Here is a 20,701-nt window from a genome sequence, read left to right on the forward strand (position 1 = left end):
CCCAAGTCCAACCAAACATAAAAGTGACTAAAAGCCACAGATGAAACCAGAACAATGAGCTTTGAACCCGGTTGATGGGCCACTTGGCTTCGGAGGTGGAGCCGAGTCTCTGCTTTCTGGGACCTTTCCTGATCCTAACCGAAGGCTGTGAGCCATTTGTTTGATGGTAGGAAGCATAAAAATGCAGTTTTACATGTCAGAGCTCCACCAAAAGCAAATATTTCACAGATATTTCCATGCAGCTGTTCGTCTTCAGCACCAAAGTAAAGTCAAATGCATCGACTTTCAGTTGCAGCGCTGCAAGCGAATCTGTTTAATATCTAAAGTTTTTCTCTTACATTCTTGTTGCTTCATCTTCATTTCAGCTCAATATTCTGTGAGTAATGTATTGTTTTTTCTAATTGGATGCTGTACATAAAAGCCTGACAGCCTGGGGCCGACTTTAATGATTCTTCCCCTTAACTTTCCATCTCCAGCTCGACTCCATGCCTTCACCACAGCTGTGTGTGCATGACTCTCACGTGATCTTCCTGCCCTGTGGCCTCCAGCACTCATCAGACTCTGGCCTTCAAAGCAATCCAGACTCCTTCCTTCGTTCCCAGCTCGCCGCTGGCCGCTGGAATCAGGTTTAGCTTAACCAGAGAGCTTAAACACGATGTTCGTGTGTTTGCACGAGACATAGTTTGACCTTCAGTTCCTCTGATGCAGCCTGTTGATTCATTAAAAATACAGTTTCACGTCATGAATCTCACTCTGAGGATGATGGGATTCCAGTAATCAGATTATAAACATGTTCAATGAGAGGCTCGACACGCTTTAACATATGTTCCTATGACCGGGCGGGACTAGCGCTTTATGCTAATTCATCCTCTGAATATCTGAGCAGTCGGGGCAGATGTTTGTGTGCTCTCTGAATACTGAGAAGTAGTGATGGGATGATGCTACCTCCTGGAGTGTATTGACACACTACACAAACTGTGTCGGCACTGTATTTAAACTGTGTTGGTCACTCAATAGTGACCCCTTCAGGTGTTCTGAAATCATTGCAGGTAAATGAAATAAGAAGATGGACCAGGTAAAATGCGGCAAATCCAACATTTTATCACCAGTCCTTTATTTAAGATATAATCTCATTATTGTAGAACTTCATTCGCTCAATTTGTGAGTCAAGTTGTCCATGAGAAGAGTTCAAAATAGGCTTCAAACCTTGTTGATGTAAATGCTAAACTGAGTTGGTTTGTAAAATATAGCGAATTTGTATTAAAATTCAGAGTTCAACTTTTTATCTTATGTGTGGAAGTTTGTTAACGTAAATGTTAAAGCATAAAAAAATAAAACAAATTACATATAGATTCATTTATGCATTTTTATTGAGGAACAACCGTTTTTGTAGGGTGTTTGCTCCAAGGCGATTTCTCCTCTTACCAGTTCCCCTGCCTTGGAAAAAACTCTTTCACTCTTGGGCTCTCGACACAGAGCTGACTGAGAAGCCCTTTTTGATTGTTTTTTTCTTCTTCTGTGCCACTGGAGGCCAAACAGCTTTCAGATGTGCTGAAAATGTTCGAGAGCGAGGTCAGAAGATGCTTTAGAAAAAGAAAAAGAAGCTTTAACTTTAGCTCATTACTTACTTGTGTGGTGAAGATTTATTGTTCATCTTCCAGAACTCAATCACAGCAGCTCACCGGCTTTCAGGTAGCTCTGATTTGGCCAGATGGCAGATAGTGTTTGCCAGCTCAATGAGGGCTAACAGAGAGGACTTCAGTCCAGTGAGAGCAAATCATCGGTGCTTAAACTGTAAAAAAGAATGTGGAAAACTGCGCCCAAACAGACGTTAGCTTACCTTAGCTAACCTCTGTATTTTCATCACAGGTAATGGAATCTGTGTCTTATTTACTGACTTTCTGGAGCACGTTCTGTTCTGCTTTTAGATAAACGGGTCAAACGTTTGAACTTTACACGTCTGAATGTGTGAATATTACAGAAACGACTGTTCTGCACTTTTAACAGCATTACTCTCAGCAGGTGTCCTAACTCCACCTGTATCTAAGGTTTTTATTTAAATACTCTCTTCTGAAGCTCTTTGATCAGCCCCATGGATCCCCCATGTTTAAGTCTATTGAGTTGGTTCTAGTGACACCTGGTGGCACAAATTGCAAATTGCAACCGAGTGAAATTCCCTTTCTCACCTTCACCTGCGAAGCTTGCAGGAAACAGTGAGATTATCAGACAAAACAAGCATTAATGTCGTTGTTAAAGGTAATTGTCTTGATTCCAGCTTCATGGATGAGAACAAAATGTTCCATTAACGCCTGACTTGGTGTTAAATCCAGTCAGATCTGCTTGTACTGAAGTACAAGGAAGTCAGTGCCTGCCTGGGATTTGTCTCCTGAAGCCGATATTATGTCCTCAAAGTGTCTGTTCGCCTGACTTCCAGGTCCCTCCCTGCAACTCCTCTTTGTCTGCCAAGTGATGGCATTTGTGTTACATCCTGGTAATATGTGAATCGATGGAGCAGCCTGTTTACTCTCACCTTGAGCAGCACGGCTCGCTCCTGAGAGGGACGGGTCCTTTGGTGTGCTGTGAAAGGACTGTGTGTGTTTAACGATGCTATCTGAGCTCAACCCGCCGGGATCACAGGGCCGTGAAGTCGTAATGAGATATTTACTCAGAAAGAAAACTTTTTCAGCTCTTACAGAACCAGACAGCTGCCTCGGCGTTAATCGTCTGCTCTGACATACGGCCGTACAGAAACTGCTCCTCAGTTCAAGCTCAAAAATGTGACAAAAATGGAACAATTCAAAATTAGGTGGATATGAATTTGTATTTCAGGTGAAAGCGCTCTTTAGACCCGATTAGAAGGTGTATTTAAAGGAAAGTTGCTGCTTCCCCGGCTCTAACGGCGGCTGCTTTCACAGTAGGACGACAGAAAATGCTGAAAAAGCGGTTCCCTTTTTAAAGCCGCCCGGGCTGCAGCGTGCAGTTACAGCAGCTGGTCTTTGGGGGCGCTGTTGCACGAAATGAGCACCGACCCAGAAGAAGAAAAGCCAGGACAGCAAGCCCTCAGGAGCGTTCCCAATGAGGCCGAAGCAGCTGCCGAGCTGCTGGTGTTTCAGCCTTTTCTGTGTCCCTGTGAAGAAGCTAACTTCCCTTTTCCCTCTCTTGTCTCTATCATCTCTGCAGGTCCACCTGTAAACGTAACCTGCAACATTTTTATCAACAGTTTTGGGTCCATCGCTGAAACCACGATGGTAAGTGCAGTTCTTCTCAGTTTCAGTCGGTGTTTTTGCACTTCTCTGGTGTCTGTGTGTGTGGATTTGGACGGTGAGGAAACTCTCTCGATTCGGACAATTTCGGCTCCAAAAACGCAATTAATTGAAAGGATGATGTTCCTCCGAAGTTTCCTTTAAACATATTAAAGCCTTGTGACCTCTCAGCAGTGTCTCCACCTCATTGAGCCTGTCCTCCATTTGCATCACGGCGGCGGCGCCGCTGAGTGCGAGCAGCCGAGGGGAAATTTCCACTCATTCATTACACAGAAAGTCCATTAGTGCTGATATGATGGAAGCATCAACCTCCACAGAGCAACAAGGCTCAGAGCAGACAGGGCGCCACTCGACCTTTGTTTGCACGTGTGACAATGGAAAAGATTTGGGCTGCGTTTCGCTTTTTAAAACCCTCTGAGCCGGTCAGCGTGAACGCTCTGCAGGGCTCTGAGGTCACTTCCTGTGTTGGATCTCTGAGCTCGAGTCGAACCAGCGGCGGCTCGGATCGAATCCACAGAAATAATGTTAAAGCTGATGCCTTAAAAAGGCCTTAATAAACCTTAATAACCCTTAATAAACCTTAATAACCCTTAATAAACCTTAATAAACCTTAATAACCCTTAATAAACCTTAATAAACCTTAATAACCCTTAATAAACCTTAATAACCCTTAATAACCCTTAATAAATCTTAATAAACCTTAATAACCCTTAATAAACCTTAATAAACCTCAATAAAGCGTTCGTGTGCTGTGCTCCAGCCAGATTTATTCCTGCTTCCTTTCAACTGTCACTTCCTGTTTTATTCAGTTTGTTTCTCTTGTTCAAGCAGTTTCTACCTTTGCTTTAACCAGGTTTGAGTTATTGATCACCAATCAAACCTGGTTAGTTACCTCTTTCTTTATGGCTGGAAGAAAAGCAAAAAAAACCTGCATTTTAATGAACTAACTAAATAAATGCCGTGCTAAAGACAGAATAATCTCCATTTAATTGGCATTTCTGATAAAAAATACTACTTTTTATCTTTGTACTGGTGCTCTTCAACAGTAGAAAAGTGAGTCTGGACTCCTGCAAAGACCCAAATCTGAGAATATTATCAAGTAAAAATAAAAGTTACATAAAAGCTTTACTGTGCATTATTATAAACAGAGTGGATGTTACACTCACTATCAGCACATTACAAAGATCCTTTTTAATCTCCTAAATGTGTGTTTTCCGCCCATTTTGACTGACTGTGTCACATCCTGATTAACTTTCTGTTTCTGCAGCTGGAAGAAGAGTGAAATAGAAACCAGACACACTGTGTTGCTGCTCCGGTTTCTCTAAGGAAACTGAATTAACTGAATCAGGTTTTACCAATCCAGACGTATCATTAAAGCTTTATTAATTTATTGATACTATTCTTTATTAGCGAGGAACGCAGCCTCCCTGCGACTTTACCATGAACCCAAATGCTTCAGCGCTAAAAGCAGTCGGTCCCAAAAGTGAGAGTTGGGCTAAAATCTGCTCTCTGTCCCAAAATGTCCTCAAACTGCTGCCAGAGACTGTGATGGAGCGGCAGAACGCTGCAGCCTGTGGAGGTCCCAGCGGGGCGCACACATGCACGCACACATGCACGCACACATGCACGCTATCAGGGGCATTTTGTGCCAGCAAACTGTGGTAAAACGTGTGCACGGCGCCTCTGAGATGACATCAAACGTGCGTACGTCACTTTCAACGGACAGACGCTGCACACGCCCACGTGTCTGGCATTTTAGCATTTATTATTATATTATTATATTATATATATTATTTATATATAAGGACATTTTATAGACTGTCCAGAATTAACTTTGGAGATATCAACAACGTCTTTCTGACGAGTCGTAATTACAGTTTGAAAAGTTGGACTTTTCATTTGTAGATCTGTAACATTAATAGAGACGAAATATAACGTAACGAAATATATAAATATATGATATATATATATATATATATATATCCACAACTACATTCTTTCTTGATGGACAAATGACGTCACTTTTGCCACTCATGTGTCTGTGGTTTGTCGTTCCAGATATATATAGATAGATAGATAAATATCTATATATCTATATCTATAGATATATTTCTAGATATCTACATATATATATATATGTAGATATATATAGATATATCTCCAGTTCAGCTGCAGATATCTGCAGAGTCAAAACTTATTTAAGATATCTGCAAAGGGACTCTTTAAATCCCCTTAATTGAGGTGAATTAAATTTCTCTGTAAGTGGAATTCTGACGAGTCGTGGTTCACTCACAGATATCACATAAGAGCGCACGTACGCACACTAAATATCACGCGTGCACACATGTTGCTGCCTGTCTCTCTGGTTCTTCTGACTTCATACTCTTTCACACCATCTCTGATTTTTCACTTCGTTTCCCCACAAACACACAAAAAAATCATCATAAAGGAAGCTGGAGAAATAAAAAGTGAAAAATAACTTTAATTATCGAGAGATTTTGAAAAGTTGCCAAAAATCTTTAAAAAATCTGGTTCAGCTGCAACTGTAAAACAACCCTTTTGCATTAAATAGAAGTTAGAAGGTTTAAATTCACTTCCTCTGCCTTTACCCTGAAACATTGTGGTCTGTAGTGATGTTGCCTTCAGGTTATTTCTGCTCTCCTATATGAAGTCTGTGGAGAACGAGACTAATAAGAAAATGACCGGTTGTCCCTGACAACCAGCAGCAGGAATGGATTCACTGGCTGTTACTGTTCGGCCAAAGAGACGATGAAGTAATCTGAGATGGAAAGACTGTTCTTCTCTTTATGATTCTTTTAATTTTCCCAAAACCGAGCAAATCTTAACGATCGGGTGAACAAAGACATCAGATTTGTCCGAGACGACTTCTTCTTCTGCTTCTTCTTCTTCTGCTTCTTCTGCTTCTTCTTCTTCTGCTTCTTTTTCTGCTTCTTCAGAAACATCAACTTTGATGATAAATTACTTTTAATTTAATTTAATTTAATTTTAATTAATTAAATATTCTGAGAAAGAAACAAAGAAAATATGAGAGTAAATTATTATTTAGTGCAGCCACTTTCATTTTGAGATTTAAATTAGATGATTTAACCTTAAAGAAAAACTTTTTTTCATTTCTTTTTCATCATTTTTAAATAAAATGATCAGAATAAAATAAAAACACTCGGTCAGCTCAATATCTATGAAACTACATTGTAATAATAAGTGTTTTTCTGCTTTTTATCCAACCATAAATGCACCAAATGTATTTGTGGTGTCATGCTGTTGGATAAAAATCTGCCATCGAACATGTGAAGTTTGCAACACTTTGACGGTGTTTACTTAACGATAAAATGTCATTTATTTCACTGAGCTCATGATCCAGGGAGGCGTTTGCTCTCCTGATCCTTTGTAAATTGACTCGACGTCCCTCGGCGCCGTTGGCTGAGCTGAGGTTCACTCTGCGGTCGGCGCAGATGAGCTCCATAACGCCCTCCTGCTACCTGAAGTCCGACAGGACGCCACGACGGCCACGGATTCAAACACGGCTGCAGCTTCGGTCGTTTCTGCACTTGTTTATGTCGCAGGAAGCTGAGAAAGAAGAGGAGGACAGTCCATCGTGCGTGGTTTACTGCCTGAGTTTAATGCTTGCTGAAATCTGTGTGGTATTGTGTGAGTACAGCAGTTCCTCTGCTAATGGTTTCATAGCAGCACGGCGATGGTAGATGATCATTTCAGGGTAGAACTTAACAGTCCAATGGCCTCATGTCTCGTCCTCAGATGGAAGCGTTAAAAAAAAAGCTGCCATTCTTAAAAAAACAATCACTCAAATGACTGTTCTCTTTAACTTTAAACTCTCGCCTGAAATGACTCATCTGTGCATTCAAATGACTTTTCCATCATTTGAAACCTGGAATGGCCTGCCGACTATTTCCTGTTTTCTGGCCAGTGAATTTATTGCTCATCCATCTGAAAAGTCTCTGACCCACGAGGCTTTACAGACAGCTTAACATCTGCAGTGTGGACGTTTCATCCAAAGAAAACAATACCTTTATGATAGAATGTGCTGTTGTGACTCATGTGCCCGTGCATAATATAATCATTTAGAGGTGAACCAGCTGTACCACGTGCACCAAACTGCAGCTGCCATGAAGAATGTGAAGGTCCAACCCAGAAAAACCTCGTTTTTTTATTTCGGAATGTTTAAGAGATCGGATCCAGTTCGGATCCAGTTCGGATCCATTTCAGATCCAGTTTGGATGCAGTTCGGATCCAGTTTCAGATCCAGTTTCGGATCCATTTCAGATCCATTTCAGATCCAGTTCAGATCCAGTTCAGATCCAGTTCAGATCCAGTTCGGATCCAGTTTCGGATCCAGTTCGGATCCAGTTTCGGATCCAGTGCGGATCCAGTTCAGATCCAGTTCGGATCCAGTTTCGGATCCAGTGCGGATCCAGTTCGGATCCAGTTCGGATCCAGTTCAGATCTAGTTCAGATCCAGTTCAGATCTAGTTCAGATCCATTTCAGATCCAGTTCAGATCCATTTCAGATCCAGTTCGGATCCAGTTTCGGATCCAGTGCGGATCCAGTTCGGATCCAGTTCGGATCCAGTTCAGATCCAGTTCAGATCCAGTTCGGATCCAGAGCGGATCCATTTCAGATCAAGTTCAGATCCAGCGCGGATCCAGTTCGGATCCAGTTTCGGATCCAGTTCGGATCCAGTTCACATCCTGTTCAGATCCAGTTCGGATCCAGTTCAGATCCAGTTCAGATCCAGTTTGGATCCAGTTTCGGATCCAGTTCGGATCCAGTTCGGATCCAGTTTGGATCCAGTGTGGATCCAGTTCGGATGCAGTTCGGATGCAGTTCGGATCCAGTTTCAGATCCAGTTTCGGATCCAGTTCAGATCCAGTTCAGATCCAGTTCGGATCCAGTTCGGATCCAGTTCGGATGCAGTTCGGATGCAGTTCGGATCCAGTTTCAGATCCAGTTTCGGATCCAGTTCAGATCCAGTTCAGATCCAGTTCGGATCCAGTTCGGATGCAGTTCGGATGCAGTTCGGATCCAGTTTCAGATCCAGTTTCGGATCCAGTTCGGATCCATTTCAGATCCAGTTTGGATGCAGTTCGGATCCGGTTTCGGATCCAGTTCAGATCCATTTCAGATCCAGTTCGGATCCAGTTCGGATCCATTTCAGATCCATTTCACATCCAGTTTAAGATCCAGTTTCAGATCCAGTTCAGATCCAGTTCGGATCCAGTTCAGATCCATTTCAGATCCAGTTCGGATCCAGTTCGGATCCAGTTTCGGATCCAGTTCAGATCCAGTTCGGATCCAGTTCGGATCCAGTTTCGGATCCAGTTCGGATCCAGTTCAGATCCAGTTCAGATCCAGTTTTGGATCCATTTCAGATCTAGTTCAGATCCAGTTCGGATCCAGTTCAGGTCAAATTCGGATCCAGTTCAGATCCAGTTCAGATCCAGTTCGGATCCAGTTCGGATCCAGTTCGGATCCAGTTCGGATCCAGTTTTGGATCCATTTCAGATCTAGTTCAGATCCAGTTCGGATCCAGTTCGTTCCTGCCGGTGCTGGAAATGTTCCTCTGAGTTTACACATAAGGAAGAAAATAATCAGTAAATATATTTATATTGATATACAACGAGGAGTCAAAGCACCAAAGTAAGCACAGAAGTTTGATGGAACGTTATTCATCCTGCTGAACAAGAAATCTGTCATCTGACGGCTGATTTCAGCTCATTTAAGCAGGGACACTCGGACCCAACTTTTACCCGTGGACCAAAACAATGTGACGTTCAGGACTGTTTAGTTTTCAGAGGCACGAAGGATCAGTGGCTTGATGAGTCTGAATCTAAGGCAGATTTAACGCTGAGCTCGTATAAAATGACACGATGATGAGCTAAAAGCTGGTTAATCGTGACGTAGCGTGCAGTCAGTTACGATACATTTAGCGTTTTTCTCGTGTCACTGTACGCCGTTGCCATGACGACAGTTGGTGCTCTGTGCTGTGTACCTACGTTTTAAACCCTTTTAAAAAGGTTAAAATGTGTCGGATTTTGTGAATCTGTGAGCAGAACAAACCCAGGAGGAGGGAACTCGGGTGATGTCATGCAGTGGGTGTGGCTTAACTAACCACCACGGGCCTCAGATAATGAATGCATTGAGTTTATGAAGCATTTATATGACTTTAAATGTTTAATATTCATCTGGTCGCGTACAGGCTTTGCATCGAGGTGTTTGGGGTTTATTCCTCCTCTTGGAACTGGAATGTGTGTGATGGCCCAAAATATAATTATCTTTATTTTTGACTCCATCTGGGCCCTTTCTGCTCAGCTTTTGCCCTTTCCAAGCTAATATCAAACTGCAGGCATGTTAGTGAGTGATGATGCTGACAGGAGCTGCTCGCTCTCCTCGTTTCTTCTCTGCATCAGCACACACTCCTCGTTTCTGCATGGTTTCAGCTTATTCATCATGTGCTCAAGCAGAAGAAAAGGTGGCTCATTCAGGAAAGGCCAAGCTCGTTTGTTTCACTGAGATATTTACTGTAATAAACAGTGATAAACAGAGAGGGGTCTCCATGAGGCTATTGCCATGTGTTTCACTCACACATGCACTCACGTGCACGGCACATTGGCTGATTGCTCCTTTAAATGCCACCTGCTGGGGCTGCTGGCATGGCTGTTCTCATCCCTGCGATGCTTTTCTGCTACACCACGCTGCTTAATGATGGCTTCAGCCTGCCTAAACCAGCCAAGCTCCATATTCTGAGAATAATTGACAATTAGCGAGATGGAGGGGCAAGCTAAATGCCAGCTCCACACCGAGGAGCTCCGTCTCTGATTGTGAAACAGCATAAACCATAAAACTAGGGGAACAGCAGCCTGATCGATCAGCCTCTATGTATAGAGGAAGATGAAGAGGGAGGAAGCAAAACTCCTTTTTTAAATCTTTACGTCAGTTTGGGAAACAGCTCATTTGAAACCTGTGAAAATAGGATGTAGCGATGGAGAGGTGCTGTGAGGCAGACTTTATGGGTGATAAAACCCAGTCCAGCCTTGAACAAAGACTGTTGGTGACGCTACAAACCGATAAAAACAGCTGATATCAGAGAAATCGGCTCATCTTAAGATCCCGTCTTTCCACAAACATGTGACCAGTAATTATCTACAGAGAATATCTGGCCTCATGAGAGTGAAAGGAAACGATGGCGTCCGTGACATTTAAAATAAAAGCATTTGTGTAACCATAACCCGGTGATGTTATTTTCTAAAGCCAACCGGGAAGCGTTTCCTCATGTTTCCATGTAAAACGGCGTCCAGATCCAGTGCGGATCCATTTCGGATCCGGTTTGGATCCGGTGCGGATCCAATTTCGGATCCAGTTTCGGATCCAGTTTGGATCTAGTTCAATGGTTTAATGTTTCCCATCAACCGTCCTCCCTCCTTCTCCAAACTGTTTACTGCACAGAAGACACCAGCTTCTCATAAGAACTTCACTAATGTTACCCAAACTACAGCTACCATTTTATTTTGGAATGTTTAAGAATTCGGATCCAGTTTCGGATCCAGTTTCGGATCCAGTTCGGATCCAGTTCATTTCCAGTTCGGATCAAGTTTCGGATCCAGTTCATTTCCAGTTCGGATCCAGTTCAGATCCAGTTCATTTCCAGTTCGGATCCAGTTTGGGATCCAGTTCGTTTCCAGTTTGTTTCCAGTTCGGATCCAGTTCGGATCCAGTTAGTTTCCAGTTCGGATCCAGTACGGATCCATTTCGGATCCAGTTAATTTCCAGTTCCGATCCAGTTCGGATCCAGTACAGATCCAGTTCGGATCCAGTTTCGGATCCAGTTTGTTTCCAGTTCGGATCCAGTACAGATCCAGTTCGGATCCAGTTTGTTTCCAGTTTGGATCCAGTTCGGATCCAGTTCAGATCCAGTTCGGATCCGGTGCGGATCCAGTTTCGGATCCAGTTCATTTCCAGTTCGGATCCAGTTTCGGATCCAGTTTCGGATCCAGTTCAGATCCAGTTCCGAATCCAGTTTGGATCTAGTTCAGTGGTCTAATGTTTCCCATCAACCGTCCTCCCTCATTCTCCAAACTGTTTACTGCACAGAATACACCAACTTCTCATAAGAACTTCACTGATGTCACTTAGATAAATAAAGACCGCAGAAAATGAACCCACTGATAAGCACATTCTGCCTCATTCATACACCTTCGCAGCAACAGAAACACTCAGCCTGTAGCCTGAGTTTGAAATGTATGCATCCAGCCTCGTCTTCCCACCTTCGACTCCATCACTCATTCGCGGATCCCTCCGTGTCGCCTCTCTTCCCATCTGGCTGTAAAACTGAAGAGGAAGCAGCAGCACAATGACCTTCAGCTGCCTGCACATGCCTCTGTTTCTGGCAGCTGCCGGTTTTTGTTGCATTGTGCTTTTTATTGTTGTAAAAACAAGACAATTCATGTCACTTTTTTTTTCTTTTTTTGAACAGTCAAACAACATGAAAACAACACTTAAGGATCCGCTATAAAATAAACATGAAGAGCTTAAAAAAGGCCGAAAGCGGAGCTGTTTCAAGGTGAAAATCCGAGGCTTCAGAGGCTCACTCGCCTGATGTAGCCTGAGGCTGCAACTTGCTATGATCAGTAAAATATCTTGTGCTCACATAAAGGAGAAAATGACATATGGATGAAGACCCATAACCACCTGCTCATCCAACCATGAAATCCTGTCCATCACTCCATCTGAATCTGTCGATCTGGTCCTCTGTGGAGAGTTACGGCATCTGGAGGCAGCAGTGCAATGACCCATGTTGAGCCTCTCCTTTTTTTATAATGGGAAAGTCACTTTATGGGAGCATTTTACATTCGTCTTCTCAAGGATTTCTCTTTTAGGACTTTTGCTGTTTTGTTGAAAATGAGATTTTTCTGTTAAATCAATCTCCCTCCGATCTGCTGCGTCTGCCTCAGAGACCCTGAAACCGGCTTTGTTTTCTCATCCATTTTTTACTACTTTCTATCAGACTTTCATTTTAGTTTCTTCACTTTGTGATGCTGATCGCGGGGGGGGGGGGGGGGGGGGGGCTCCCTGAATCTATCTGAGTGCGTTTTTATTACTAGAAACATAAATTGATACCCTCCTTTCCTCATACATACATGTGTGTCTTCGTGTTGAATACAAAGTGGTGTCACATGGTTTTAAACACCAGACGCGACTGGAATACCAGCGAATGATGCGTAAGCCGCAAAGTGGATTTTTCCTGCATGTAGAACTAATCCTGGACATAAATTCTGACCATTGGCTGGTACGAGCACAGAGGAAGAGAGAGGAATGGCGGGGGGGGTAAAATTTCTCACATGAAGGTCAGTGGATTTACTGCCTTTGACGTGCCCTGCTTCCTCCTTATAAGCATCTGTGGCCAAATACACACCGAAAGTGTGAAGAAGTATGTAGGGAAGTCATATTTTCATGTATCTAGCTACAGCTGTGTCACAGTCTGCCGTGAGATTGGATCGGCTGACCAGATCAGGTGAAAGCACATGAACAACGACCGAGACAAAAGGAAAGTTTAGCAGCTTTAAAAGGTACAGATGGTCAGAAGTTTGGTCTCCAAGGTTGCAGTTATGTAACTCCATTACTAAACTTTTCCAGACCCTAAATGTGGACATTTTTGTAAAAAAACACCTTTTGTGACAGTATGAATCAGTATAAACCAGTGCAAAGCCAGTATAAACCAGTACAAAGCCAGTATAAACCAGTACCAAGCCAGTATAAACCAGTACAAAGCCAGTATAAACCAATATAAGCCAGTAAAAAGCCAATATAAACCAGTGCAAAACCAGTATAAACCAGTACAAAGCCAGTATAAACCAGTACAAAGCCAGTATAAACCAGCATAAACCAGTAAAAAGCCAATATAAACCTTTGCAAAGCCAGTATAAACCAGTACAAAGCCAGTATAAACCAGTACAAAGCCAGTATAAACCAGCATAAACCAGTAAAAAGCCAATATAAACCAGTACAAAGCCAGTGTAAACCAGTACAAACCAGTACACAGCCAGTATAAACCAGTATAAACCAGTACAACGTCAGTATAAATCAGTAAAAAGCCTATATAAACCAGTGCAAAGCCAGTATAAACCAGTACAAAGCCAGTATAAACCAGTATAAACCAGTACAAAACCGGTACAAAGCCAGTATGAACCTGTACAAAGCCAGTATAAACCGGTACAAAACCGGTACAAAGCCAGTATGAACCTTTACAAAACCAGTATAAACCAGTATATACCAGTATAAACCAGTATAAGCCAGTATAAACCAGTATATACCATTATAAACCTGTACAAAGCCAGTATGAACCAGCATAAACCAGTACAAAGCCAGTATAAACCAGTACAAAGCCAGTATAAACCAGTATAAACCAGTACAAAGCCAGTATAAACCAGTACAAAGCCAGTATATATCAGTATAAACCAGTATGAACCAGTACAAAGCCAGTATGAACCAGTACAAAGCCAGTATGAACCAGTATAAACCAGTATGAACCAGTATAAACCAGTACAAAGCCAGTATGAACCAGTACAAAGCCAGTATGAACCAGTATAAACCAGTATGAACCAGTATAAACCAGTATAAAGCCAGTATAAACCAGTACGAACCAGTATAAACCAGTATATATCAGTATAAACCAGTATAATCCAGTGAGGATCATTGCATTTTTAGCTCCACAGTTTCGTATCGAAGTCTTCCCGCTCTCTCCGGACTCCTCCACATGCTTTTCCTTTCTGTCTCGTTGCAGGACTACAGGGTGAACATCTTCCTCAGGCAGCAGTGGAACGACCCTCGGCTGGCTTACAGCGAGTATCCCGACGACTCGCTGGACCTCGACCCGTCCATGTTGGACTCCATTTGGAAACCTGACTTGTTCTTTGCCAACGAGAAGGGGGCCAACTTTCATGAGGTCACCACCGACAACAAGCTGCTGCGCATCTCTAAAAACGGCAACGTGCTCTACAGCATACGGTGAGGGAAGCTATGCTCCAGGAAAGCTGGTTATTAAACTGATTACTGCGGCATGGATGGACTCTAAAGACGTCATTTCATTTGGTTTGTGACTCCTGGACAGGATCGTTTCAGTGAGGTCATGATATTTATCGCCTAAAGCTGTGTTGGTCCCTGATTTTATGGACTGAGCCGCGAACCAAAGGGAGTTTTACAAGGTTTAGACAATACACAAAGAACACAGCCGGCTTTATTGGAATCCTTCATTTCATACACAGTTTGGAAAGAATAGTCTTAAAATCACAAGATAACCACGAGTTCTTCTTTTTCCAGCAGATAAATTCACACACTTTGGGCTTTTTGTTGAGCCGCTCTGTGTAATAAACTGGACTAAATTTCCTTCCAATGATTTATTCATAAGGATTTATAGTCCTGTTTCTCCCAAACGTTACCATGGTTTCCAGCCCTTAGCGACAGTAATACGCAGGAGGAAACTTTGTTGGAGGTTTCCACAACGTTTAGTGCTGCTTGCAGATGGGCTGGGAGATATAACCCGGTGATATATCTGACCTGGAGGACCATTTTATAAGCGTCTTAAAGACAATAACAACACCGATGGCCAGTGGCAATAATTTATCAGAGGATTTTAAACTTATTATGAGGTATTAATGGACTAAAAGAAACTTTTTTTGTGGTCCAAACTTAACTAACCAGTGAGTGGAAGCAAAAATAAGCCGAATAACGTTTTTTCATGCTTTTTAATCTCATAAACGTGTGATTTATTGATTTTTTTGTGTATCCATGGAAACACAAACATAAGTAAATCGTGTCCAAGGAGTTTGTTTCACATGAAATCAGGTTTCATCTGACTCCACACACTGTTTATTACGCAGCCTAATAAGGGAAATATGTGCCTCATCTTCCTGGTTCTTACTTTTTTAACCTGCTTTGCCTGGAATCCACCTGGTTGTTCATGTTTAAGGCTCCAGAATACTTCCAGGTTCCAGGTTTGACCTGAAATTCAGCCTTTCAGACCCTGAATCCACCAGTGACTCTATTTTAAAGCACATTTCTCCAGCTAATCAGATTCACTGTGGTTATTTTTTACCTTAGATTTGTGGAAGGAGGAGACTCTAAAAGCTTTTCGAAGATACCAAAAGATGGAAAAATGCTCGAAAAGCATTAATTTCCTCTTTTTATCTATAAATTCTAAAAGCTTTACTGGAAAGCACACTGCTCTGCTACTAATGGAATAAATATGGACTGTGATCATTCAGAGGAGATTGATTGAGAATGAGTTTTAACTCGGACTGATGCGGCTGCTCTGAAACACACTTTATGCATCTCAGGGACCATCATCTCCTGCTTTCCTGCATCAAAGTTTTTATTTCCTTTTGTCCTTTTTTTCCTTTCGTATTTCCAAGATATCCTACCCAAGGCTGGCAGAGTTATAGCCTCTTTCAGCCTGCCAGGGCTTTCTTCTCCTTGCTTTTATTGCGTCTGCTCAGGGGCAAATGAAAAAGCACCAGTAACACTCACCGTAATCTACTCAGCCTGTTAGTATTCCAGCTGTGATTCGGATCCGTTATCAGGCTCAGTTTTCACCTTGGTGTCCAGCAGGAGGAGGAGGGAGATTGGCCTTTTATAGATGCTCTCCTCCTCGGCTCCTTTCATTTTTTAACTTGACAACATCAGAATGAACCCCGCGTTGATCAGCTTGATCTCAGCAGCTCAGGATATTAAACTGTCCCGGGGAAAGGGAGGGAGCGGGTGTTGTAAACGCTGTTTACTCTGCTTTTATGTGTATCGCTCAGCAGCTGAACAGCATGAGGAGCTGTGACAGATGGTGGCTTCTCCTCTAAGATCAGAGTGAACTTTAAGATTAGATGACCAGATCCTCTGTGCATCTCCTGCTGCACTTCAGACACGAGCACAACGCTCGCCACATCAGCTTCGGGACGCTTAGGAACTGAATTGTGGGTAAAAATACCCAAAGTTTACTCCGTGTTTTCTCCACCTGAGGAGATACTTTGCTGCTGAGGGAGGCTCCAGTGTGTTAGCAGTCTCTGCATTTATTGCTCCTTCTGACCATCCATTCCAGCCAGCTCTATCTTTGCAGGCTGCAGACCAATCTCAGACATGCTGAGAGGGAATAATGCAAATCTACACATTCTATTGACCTCATTTACTCTTCTATCAGCTGTTTGCCCCCAGCTTAACTTGTACGAAAACTGAATTTTTCCATGACAGACTCCTCGTAGCTGGAATTATTTCCCAACTTAACTGCCTCCTTATCCCCCGGCTTCATGCTCCTCCACCTGCTGACTTTGCATCCGTTTTCTCTCAATAGACAGGAGCAGTGATGGCTTGTGGTGACATTGAATGGGGGGGCTAATGTATTATAAAAGTAGTTATTTCAACATAAAAGGTGTCCTGTTAGAATGTAAATTTAAACTATCACAACAGCACGGGCCTTTTCAACAAGCCACCAAAACACTATTTAGAAGAATGCACTGATGGAAAATATACCATCTCTCTGGAAATACAAATACTTTCACACCATAAAAAGGTTTAAAAAAAGGTCAACCCAGACTTATAGCCTATTGCAATTAGCTTTGGAACACAATAATCCAAACATCAGCACAAAAGTAAAATAGTAACTCCAGAAAAACACTCCAGAAAGACGTTAAGAAAAGAAATACTCCACAAAATGTTCCATCTGTGTGACATGAATGGTGGTCTACCTTATCTGAAGAGAAGCTTCAAGAGGCCGTTAGCCATTAGCCTTTCTAACGTTAGCCTTTCTAACCTTAGCCGTTAGCCTTTCTAACGTTAGCCGTTAGCTGTTAGCCGTTAGCCTTTCTAACCTTAGCCGTTAGCCTTTCTCTCAAAGCAAGTTACACAAAAGCTACGATTCTGGCGCTTTTCTTTCTGTGTAATTTGGATATCCTTTGGATGATGTGCCCCTACTTTTTTCACCTGAGGACATTGAAGAAAACGGATTCAAAAGTAAATAATCCACTTCGTTAACGCCATTGTCAAAGTTTCGCCCGACACACGCAATCAAGTAGAGTCGTCTGTGATTGGCCCAAATCTGCTGGCTTTGGGCTGTACAGATTTAGCCCAAATAAGCCACAAATGGAGGGGGCGGGACTTGCAACCTGTCACTCAAATGTTGAAGAAAAGTCAAGTGTCGCTTGGGCTGTAGATAATTAGCCCGTTTTCACCGATTTCATGGGTTTCAGTTCAGATTTTGCTCCGCCTCTGATCAAAAATAAAAAAACAATTTGTTTATAGTTTTTATTGAATTATTTATATATTATATTCTCATTTTTATTGAATAATGTAGGGAGGGCTGAGCCCTGTTAGCCCAGTTATACCAGCCGTTCCTGGACAGGAGCCAATTCACCATCCATGTCTCTGAACAGCCACCCTGGAGTCATTTGTTTTTTTGACCCCATTCTCCCACCGTATCTTGTATCATGGACGCCTCCATGTGTCCAGATCTCTGCAGACGCTTTCTATCGTTCACTGGACTGTAACTTTGCTCAGAGACATCTGTGCTGTTGAGTCTCAGTAGAGTCTGCTGCTGAAACTTAGGCAGGTTTCAAGCAATGTTGATTTTCTCATCAGTAGAATCTGATTTCACATGTTAATCTGGATTTAACTGACTCAGGACCTGCTGTAAATCAGGGAAAACCATGTGACAAAGACAGGAAACAACACGTCATGGCTCAGTCTGATGGAGCATTACAGCATACCTCTGTTAGACTGCTTAACTACTGGCTAAGAATTGGACAACGCTGGATTTTAATTAATTTAATAGTATAACAATGAATTGCATTCAAGTAGATTAGAATTGGATTTATCGGACAGTGTCTTTGAATGAATTTTGTTGTAAAATTGTACAAGTCTGATAGATAAAAACCGAATTGAACTGCAGTGAGTTGAAATGACAGAGAAAGGATGGACATTTCCTCTTTAGGAGAGCCTGAACTGGAGATTAAAAGGGAGAACACAGTAGAAATGAACAGAATGACTCCGTCTCACTTGAGTTGTGAGCTCAGTAAATGTTTGTTCATGCTTTGAGCCGTTAGTTCCACAGCTCGTGCATTACAGCATATTGTTCATGTTCTGAGTTATGGTCACATTTAGAGGGAAGGTAAAGCAGTTCATGCTTTACTGGGATGGTTGTGCACCGCCTCTGACGTTCAGACCCACAACCGAGGGCCTAAAAGCTGAGCCGGGTGCTTAGAAAAGGGTCAAACAGTGGTCCACGATCGTCTTAAGAACAGCAACTCGTGGTGCTTTGTCATGCAAAGTCATTTAGATCTGCTGAGCCGGCATGACTGTGTCGGGTTGTGGTTTGAATTGTGTTCCACGAGTGGAACAAATGCTGTTTTATACAGCAAGTCATATCAGCCAGCACTGAAAAAATGTAATGAATGAATCTGTCTGGCTGAGGAGAACAGAAGATTTCAGGGGAAATGGATTAACTCTTCCTTGGTTGAGCCTCTGGGGACAGATGAAGTGATTTGCTTTATCTGCAGGGAATTAAGAGGTAGGAATCCCCTTATTTTTACATTTAGAGATTACACTTTAAAGATGAGGCTTTCAAACCGTGAGGAGTTCTGTGTAATGCTAAAAAAGGATGGGATATCCACCCTGAAAGTCAAAAAAATGAAAAAGCAGCAGCCGGTTCTTCTTTGTGCCACATTCCAGGAGGTGAGGAAGGTACAGTACGGCGTCAGCAGTTGGTGTTGAGGTGTCACGATGCAGCAGGAAGGGAAAAAGAATCGCAGCTGAACTTGTTTCACAGAAAGTGGGACATCTGTGAGGGCTGCGTCACGTGAGCAAAACAGATTCAGCATCCTGTCAAGGAGGCGTAACAATGTGCAGACGGGGCAAAGTTTTTCTGGAACATCAGGCCGCCTGGACGTGTCACAGCGGGCGTCCTGTTAGGGCCGAGGGGGTAGAGTCAAATCCACTTCTGCTCATCACAGCAACCTGCTGACAGCCACAAAACCGGGGCAGGAGAGGGTTCCTCCTGGTGAAATTATCACAGCTCAACATTAAGTGGAGGACGATTCTCAGACCGATGAACACCTCTGAGTGCATCGTGCAGTTAGTGTTTGGGTTAAGCCTGCTGGTCATTGATGGTTAACTAAAAACTAAAAAAATCTCATCACAAGATTCATTTAGAAATATTTTTGGGGTTTATTTAAGAATTTATTTCATCGTTGCTGAGAGTTGAAGTTACAGGGGAACTCCAGTATTTTTAAACCTTATTTCTGGCATGAAATACGTTCATCTGCTCACAGAGAACAGTTTGGTGAAAGTCGGCGTCCTTCGGAAGATATTTAGATAACTGGAGATCCATATAACGGAGTGAACGGGGCTTAGAGGATGCAGCCTCTAAATAAGGCATTATTTGTCTTTATTTCACCAATACTTTAAGAAGAATGAATGAATGAACGTGTGCTATAGCTCTGTTAGCTCATAGCTCTGTTAGCTCATAGCTCTGTTAGCTCATAGCTCTGTTAGCTCATAGCTGCTGTTAGCTCATAGCTCTGTTAGCTCATAGCTGCTGTTATGTGGCTACTTGCAGCTATAGGAGAGCTAACGGAGGGATTTCTACACAGGCACTCTACTGGGACCACTTCATCCACACGCCCCCCTGCAGCACAGTTTATTCACTCCGTGCTCTGTGACAGTCGGCTAACTTCACACAGAGTTTGCTGCTGATAGTTTTGTGCAACATGGCTGGATATTTATCAGATTTTGACAACGTGAACGACGACTTTGAGTAAGATGGACGTTCTTACCGGAGTGAATAAACTGTGCTGCAGGGGGGCGTGTGGATGAAGTGGTCCCAGTAGAGTGCCTGTGTAGAAATCCCTCCGTTAGCTCTCCTATAGCTGCAAGTAGCCACATAACAGCAGCTATGAGCTAACGGAGCTATGAGCTAACAGCAGCTATGAGCTAACAGAGCTATGAGCTAACAGCAGCTATGAGCTAACAGAGCTATGAGCTAACAGAGCTATAGCACACATTCATTCATTCATTCAACGTATTTCATGCCAGAAATAAGGTCTCGGTTTAAAAATACAGGAGTTCCCCTTTAATTCAATGACTGACGATGTCAGGTTAATTATCAGATCAATAAATATTCTGCTTGAACCAACTATGATGCAGATGGAGAGATTTGATCTTGTTTATGAATTACATCAATGATTAAAGTGTGATCACTTTAAAAATGACATTTTCAAGCTGAAATCCATTAAAATATTACTTTAATCCCTCTGTTTTTATAATTTGGAGCGGATTTTCTCTGCCCAAACACAGCTGTTGTGGTGGATAAATATGACCAATAAGAAAAATAAATGAATTTGTAACTAGTTTCAGACGTAATGATTGG

General features: G+C 42.5%; 1 protein-coding gene across 2 annotated transcripts in view; it reads left to right on the forward strand.

Moving 5' to 3' along the window:
* glra1 (glycine receptor, alpha 1) overlaps nt 1–20,701 on the forward strand; it is a 133,769-nt gene that overhangs the window by 66,227 nt on the left and 46,841 nt on the right. For both annotated transcript variants that reach the window (XM_072395135.1, XM_072395134.1), the window contains 2 exons: nt 3,181–3,248; nt 14,081–14,304. In XM_072395135.1, coding sequence (XP_072251236.1) covers nt 3,181–3,248; nt 14,081–14,304 — 292 coding nt within the window. The remainder of the gene's footprint in view (nt 1–3,180; nt 3,249–14,080; nt 14,305–20,701) is intronic.

Source organism: Leuresthes tenuis, unplaced genomic scaffold, assembly GCF_036924035.1.
Source record: "Leuresthes tenuis unplaced genomic scaffold, fLeuTen1.0.hap1 SCAF_11, whole genome shotgun sequence".
Lineage (NCBI taxonomy): Eukaryota > Metazoa > Chordata > Actinopteri > Atheriniformes > Atherinopsidae > Leuresthes > Leuresthes tenuis.